Source organism: Bombus pyrosoma, linkage group LG16, assembly GCF_014825855.1.
Source record: "Bombus pyrosoma isolate SC7728 linkage group LG16, ASM1482585v1, whole genome shotgun sequence".
Lineage (NCBI taxonomy): Eukaryota > Metazoa > Arthropoda > Insecta > Hymenoptera > Apidae > Bombus > Bombus pyrosoma.
This window is the reverse complement of record NC_057785.1, coordinates 473265-480028: the sequence shown is the minus strand read 5'-3', so window position 1 is coordinate 480028 and position 6764 is coordinate 473265. Positions and strand designations below refer to the sequence as shown.

Here is a 6764-nt window from a genome sequence, read left to right as displayed (position 1 = left end):
TAGAAATTTGTTTCACCTTGTGAATATTATAATACATAGCGCTGTACTTTGGATACTTTGTGCCTATCATTTTTACGTATTACGTGTATTTTTTATAATTTTAAGTTTCCCACTAGCGCATAATAAATCCACATTATCTGCTGCTTATAACAAATAGCTTCGATTAGAATGTTCCGTATATTTTTCCATGTCACGCGTATTCTGTACATTTTTCCATATCTAAATTTCCTATAAACGCAATAGATATTCGCATAGTCTCGATAGCAGTCGAAAGGGAGAGGCATTGACCCTAGCGTGCGCGATGATGACGACGACGATGTAACATCAATCACATCTCAACCTACATCAGAGATCCTACATCGACTCCGAGCTTCGGACTCCTCTGGACACATCATCACCTTATCATCATAGCCTACACCAAGGCTGTGACGCACCTTAATCTACATCATAGATAAGACATCGACCCCCGACCTTCGGACACTTCTCACAACCTACACCGAGTCCCTCAACATCCTCAAACCAAACTGTATATAAGCCGAAACTTCAGACAGCTCGGGCAGTTCTTGTTCTTGTTCTGGTTCCTGTTCTTGCGCACCCCCTTTCTCCGGTTCAGTGTCATTCTATTGCTTGTAAATGGTAAATTTATAATAAAGTTCGATGAAAGAAGATTAATAATTGGGTTACGACTCAGCATTATTTTCTCTTATCATCCAACCCTGTAGTTTACGTGACAACGACGACGACGACGACAACGAATGTTGAACTTCCCTCGACATTTAATCACTGCCGCAATGTTAGAAAGAAGGGTGAACAAGAAAGAAAAAAAAAAGAAAAAAGGAACAAGATTACGCACTTCTAGAGACTCTCGCGTCTTCTCGCACTTAGCTGCTCGCTTGTCATCGATCAATCAGATTGCATCTCTTCTCTGCTCATCGTCTCAAGGAATTATAGCAGAATAGAATGCTTGTACGTCTTATGAGAAGTTGTAGATGAGAATGCGAACTTAAACCTGTTAACGTTCGAGGAAACAATGGTGTCAATTGGGGGTTTATAAAATCGAGTTACAATCCGAGTGGATGATAGTCGTAGCCCGACTAAAATAAATTCTATTACTAACGTGCTTCGATTTGAACTCTGACTTTAGTCGTAATTTTATAGACTAGGAATTATTAAAATTTTGCTTGGTTCATCAGGTTAATGTTCTACGTTTGAAACGATCCATTAGTCCATCCTCCGCTCAATCTTGATAACATATAAACGCCAACCCTCGCTCAATTACTTCATTTACATAACTCGCCCCGTGGCTAAACATTTCCAAAGAAGAAGTCATAAAACCTGGCAAAAATTACGGGATGTCTCTTATCTCATCGAGGTGTAGTTTTATCGCCGAGATATAACTTCTCGCAAAGACAATCCTTTAGCCCGTTTCATTAACTCTGAGGCTGTATATAATAAGGAGAAACAACAGGATTTTCAAGATCGATGTACGTGTCTCATACAAGTCACAAATTTCAGGAGAAAAAATTCAGCTTCGATTTCAATTTTCAATTCCGTTACTTTGGCAAATTCTCTCGTCAAACATCTGTCGAAATAAAAAGAATTAATCAATATTAATAAAAATAAAATTTTAATATTATAATATTATAATAATAAATAATATAATAAATTAAAATATTAATAAAAAATTAAACAAATTTTCTCACAGGTTTATATATTAGGTTGTCCGGAAAGTTTCTTTCGTTTCATAAGGTAATAATAGATGAACAACAATTTCTGTTTTATATTATTTTATTGAATTAAGTGTAATCCATTTCGTTCTATTTCTATTATTATGTTCGTGCATAATTCAATAAACTAATATAAAACAAAAAACATTGTGCGTCTATTATTTCCTTATAAAAGGAAAGAAACTTTTGGTCAACCTAATAAATACGATCGGTCCGATGATCTGTATTTTTTTAACAAGTGATCGAAGTTAATAAGAAAGCTAATTTTGTAAAGGGTCCGAGAAATCATACACGATGATGGGAAGTGGCGAGAACAAAGGTATCATACTACATGATATGATATGATATGACATGATCGCGAAGCAACAGAGCTCGGAGCTTACTTACAAAGTCGAGGTCTCCTATACGGAGATCTGCAACGAGAAGGTGCACGATCTGCTCAATCCAAAGCCAAACAAACAGTCGCTGAAAGTCAGGGAACACAATGTCTTGGGGCCGTATGGATGAATGGACTTAGTCAGCTCGCCGTCACACCCTTTCAGGTAAGGGAAGATTTATCGATATTCGTCCCATCCTTTCAATCATTCCTTTTGTATGCGCATAAAGCATTGAAATATTAAGTTAGTAAGTGCCTGAAACTCCTGGTAAGTAAAGTAACGGAGAAAGTAAAATTGAAAATTTCTTACACTGTGAGTGTTGATAATTTTTGCATTAAACGTTTTTCGTATTTTTTCATATTTATTAAACCTATTATATTTATTTAAATATAAAATTACATCTCGTATAATTACATTGTCTCTTTCTCGCATTCTTTTTCTTTCAAACTTGCTTTCGTTCGACGCTGTACGCGTACGAGTTACGAATAACAGTCGAATTATTAAAATTACATGAAAATTGTAAAATGTCCTATCACACTCTTTGTATCTTTCAATGTACCGAGATATTTAATATTATTCGTTTTATTCGCAATATAAAAGATGATATTCGTGTATATAAATTACGTATAAATTATACTGTCGTATTCTTTCGTACGATATATCTTGTTTATTCTAAATATTCTTTTCAATCAAGTTATTTATCGATAAACGAAGACTGGCAACATACTTGTCCGGTTTTTCCACGATACGGCAAATCGCAAAGGTGTTATTTATCGCTTGAAAATTTGAATTCGTCTTCATTCGACGGTTGCATGTAGCGGCGACATTGTTTTGCCCCGAGTTTGTTTATCGTTACATTTCTGCGTCAAGGCTGAGTCAATGTCCTGAGGCAAAACAACAGCATGAGTCGTTCTCGACTCGCATCGTCCTTTGACTCCTGTGCCGCTACAAATTTTTTAAATGGTTGAAGAATGTAAAAGAGGGAGGGTCTCTTGTGATGTTGTTTATAATTGGGGAAAGGCCTTGAACGGCTGATTGATTTTGGATAGACTATAGTTAGATCATACAGTATCTCCTGAGATAGAGATAAGTAACGTGATACGCCGACTACTTGCAGATCATGAGATCCGACACCTCGATGGACTCTTTGAACGTCACGCGTTCTGAAAGCGTGACTGATCTCAACACAGAGTTGAACGGGCTGCTTCATTCGCGACGTGCATCCACGGGTTACACCAGAAACGAGAGAACTTCGTTTCTGCGCCGGTTAAACCATTCAGAATCGGTAAGCAAACTTTTCATTTCTATCCATTACATTTTTCCAACGAAACATTTCCAAACAACAAAGTCAGCGATCATACGTTCTATGATTCCTTAATTGCACATCCAACTGAAAGTGTATGAAATAATTATATGTTTGATATTTAACGTTGGTAACAATGAACAACTTTGGAAGAATATATAATTTATGAAATCATAGAAGACAAATGAAATTTTGATTGATACTCAAGTTAGAAGCTAATATAAACAATAAACGAAGGATTCTTTTTTTTATTATTATTCACACAAAATTTTCATTCATACAATTCATTTTCTCATTCATTAGTTCACCGTTCATTTTGTAGTAATCCATTTTATTAATTCGATCGATTGCATATATCACTTAATTCTTCGATTGTGTAATGGCAATAGAATCAACATGTTACTATTGTTCATAATAACTTTTAACAATATCTCCAACGGTGCTATCATAAGCACGCCAACAAAGAGGTAATTCCCAAGATTTCTTGCAAGAGAGTTCTTTTTCTACGCAAGCGTTTTTGCCATGTTGTTGATGAAGGCGTAGTTAATTTAGCAAAGGGGGGCGCAACGGAAAGATAATTCATAAGAGGTTCCTGGAGCGTACGATGGTCATCGTGGAGTTTTAGTCGGTAAGAGTCCGACACTATTCTGCTGTTGCCCATTATTAGCAGCAGTGGAGTGTCCATGAGGATTTCTCCACGTGCAAAAAAAATAAAGCTAATTTAGCAAACGAATATTATTTTGTTTCGTTATTAACGTTGCTCGATGATCGACGACAGAGCTTGCTACCTGAGCGCAGAATTTTACGCTAAATGGATTGCTACTTTACAGTGAAAGTTCGAACGAATTTTAATTTTCGACGTTTTAGTTTCTTTTCTCTCTCTCTCTCTTTTTTCTTTTCCTTTTCCTTTTTTCTAATTTTGTTTGGATATCTTTATGACGTATAATCTTATCCGAATCCATCATTTAATTGAATGCAACATCTTAAATCACAATTTGAATTATTAATAACATTTAAACGCTTTGATAAATTTTAATGGCACTGTGTTTTGGGGACCTTAGTCTTAGAGTAATATATCAACATACGTTTTACAATCACTTCTCGTTGCCTTGATTTTTTGCTTTCTTGAATTATATTCGACGAAAAAAATTTATTTATTCATTTTTGAAATGTGGCTTATGCAGTGTTTCTTAATATATTATACATATATACAGTGACGAGCAAAAGTGTAAACACACTCTGCTGATTTTATGTAAAAGACGATACTACGACTAATTTTTCAAGTGATTGGTGAAGATTAGGTAACAGTAATTACAAGCTACGTCTGATTAACGAAATTTAATAGTTCATTTTCATTAACATTAATAATGTACAGAACATTTTACAAAAATGGACATCTCAAACCATCTCAAACAGTTTTGCACTTTAATTATACTCGTCGAATTAAAGTTTCAACCTAGTATTTTGTCCACTTCCCTTTACTTTTTTTTAATGCTTTTAATCTACGAGGCATACTATCATGAACACCTGAAGGTGGATTTTGCCAGCCTTATTTTCAAAATGGACCACAAATTTTCGATCGGATTCATATCCGGACTTTGTGCTGGCCACTTCATCACAGAAAAATTTTGATTTTCCATCTAGGTTTTAACTATTTTTGCAGGAAGATACCGCATTGAGAACAGCCCGAGATCATTACCGCTTTTGACTTTAAACTAATAAAATGCTGTCGTTAGCATACTTTATGACAAATCCACGATGCATATGAGATCATAAATTACGATCAGATCTCTTCGTTAACCCTTAGAGTGCTATGGACGCATATATGCGTCTGGCGAAAGCCATCGGTGTGAACTAAGGAGGCGTATAAGCGTTTGTCAATTTTTCCGAGCACCTACGCAGAAGTAATACTATTACGTTTGTGTGAGATAAATATAAATGCATTTCAATGCTAATGCCGCGTTCGAAGAAACTGTCTTTGAGATAATATTGGTCTACGGACGAACTGTTGAAAAGCAATATTTTCCGCAAAATAATGGCACGAGATCGATACATGGTATTATTACAAATGTTGCACTTTAACGATAATAATACAGCAAGTGACGATCCTTTAGCAAAAATATGACCAGTAATCGATAAATTAAAGATTTCCTTTTCGCAGTCATTTGCACATTATGAAAATCTATGCGTCGACGAAAGTCTTTTGCTATACAAGGGCAGATGTTATTTTAAATAGTTTATACCATCCAAGAGAAGTAGGTTCGGCATTAAATTATTTCTCCTTAGTGACTGTAAAACTAATTATGTATTGGACTTCATGATTTATACTGGACAAAAAACAAACATCAGTAGAAGTAACACAACCATTGGAATCTCTGGAGACGTTGTGATGACGCTACTTCAGCCATATCTTGGGAAGGGCCATACACTAATTACGGATAATTGGTACACGAGTCCACGTTTATATACCTTATTACACGAAAACGAAACCAACGCATTTGGAATCGTTCGTAAAAATAGGAGAGATATACCCCACACGGAAGAAAAGTTGAAGAGAGGAGAAATGTGCTACCAATCGATTGGCATTTTATTGGCAATCAAATGGCATGATAAAAATGAGGATAAAAATATTTTTCGAGTTTTAATTAACGTATTGGTGCATTTTGGATTGGTTAAAGGATGGCGAGTTAAATCGTTTCACGCGTACAGAGAATCTCAAAATGAAAAAGGAACGAAGAAACGATTTGAAATTGTACTTCTGCAATATTTTCTACTAAATTTTACAAATATTTGTACGCGGCTGTAATAACTGCTGCCGACACGAATATCTTCGATATGAGACGCAAAAAGTGTACACCGTACGCTGAAACTTAATTAAGGCAACAAAGACAAGTAAAGCACCAGGATTAGACTTGATCAATGGAAAAATCTTAAAAAACCTCCCCCCAAAGGCAATAAGACTAACAACGATAATATTCAACGCAATTCTAAGAATACAGTATTTTCCTGCATTATGGAAAATAGCACAAATCGTAATGTTACCCAAACCAAACAAAAACCCACATTTAACTGCATCTTACAGGCCAATATCACTACTACCTGCGTTTTCCAAACTACTAGAGAAAATAATATATAACCGCCTAAAACCAACAATAGAGAAAGAAAAACTAATACCGGACCACCAATTTGGATTCAGGAATAAACACTCCACAATAGAACAAATGCATAGACTCGTCAATGAAATCTTACAGGCATTGGAAACAAAACAATATTGCACGGCACTATTTATTGACATTGAAAAAGCATTCGACAAAGTTAACCATGAAAAACTTCTTCAAACTATCAAAAAGCAATTTC

At 35.3% G+C, this 6764-nt stretch overlaps 1 protein-coding gene across 2 annotated transcripts in view; it reads left to right on the top strand.

The window, feature by feature from the left end:
- Positions 1–2041: 2041 nt before the first annotated feature.
- Positions 2042–6764, top strand: part of LOC122576175 — a 10839-nt gene continuing 6116 nt past the window's right edge. For both annotated transcript variants that reach the window (XM_043746078.1, XM_043746077.1), the window contains exons 1-2: positions 2042–2269; positions 3222–3389. In XM_043746078.1, the coding sequence (XP_043602013.1) occupies positions 2231–2269; positions 3222–3389 (207 nt within the window). In that variant the 5' untranslated portion in view covers positions 2042–2230. The remainder of the gene's footprint in view (positions 2270–3221; positions 3390–6764) is intronic.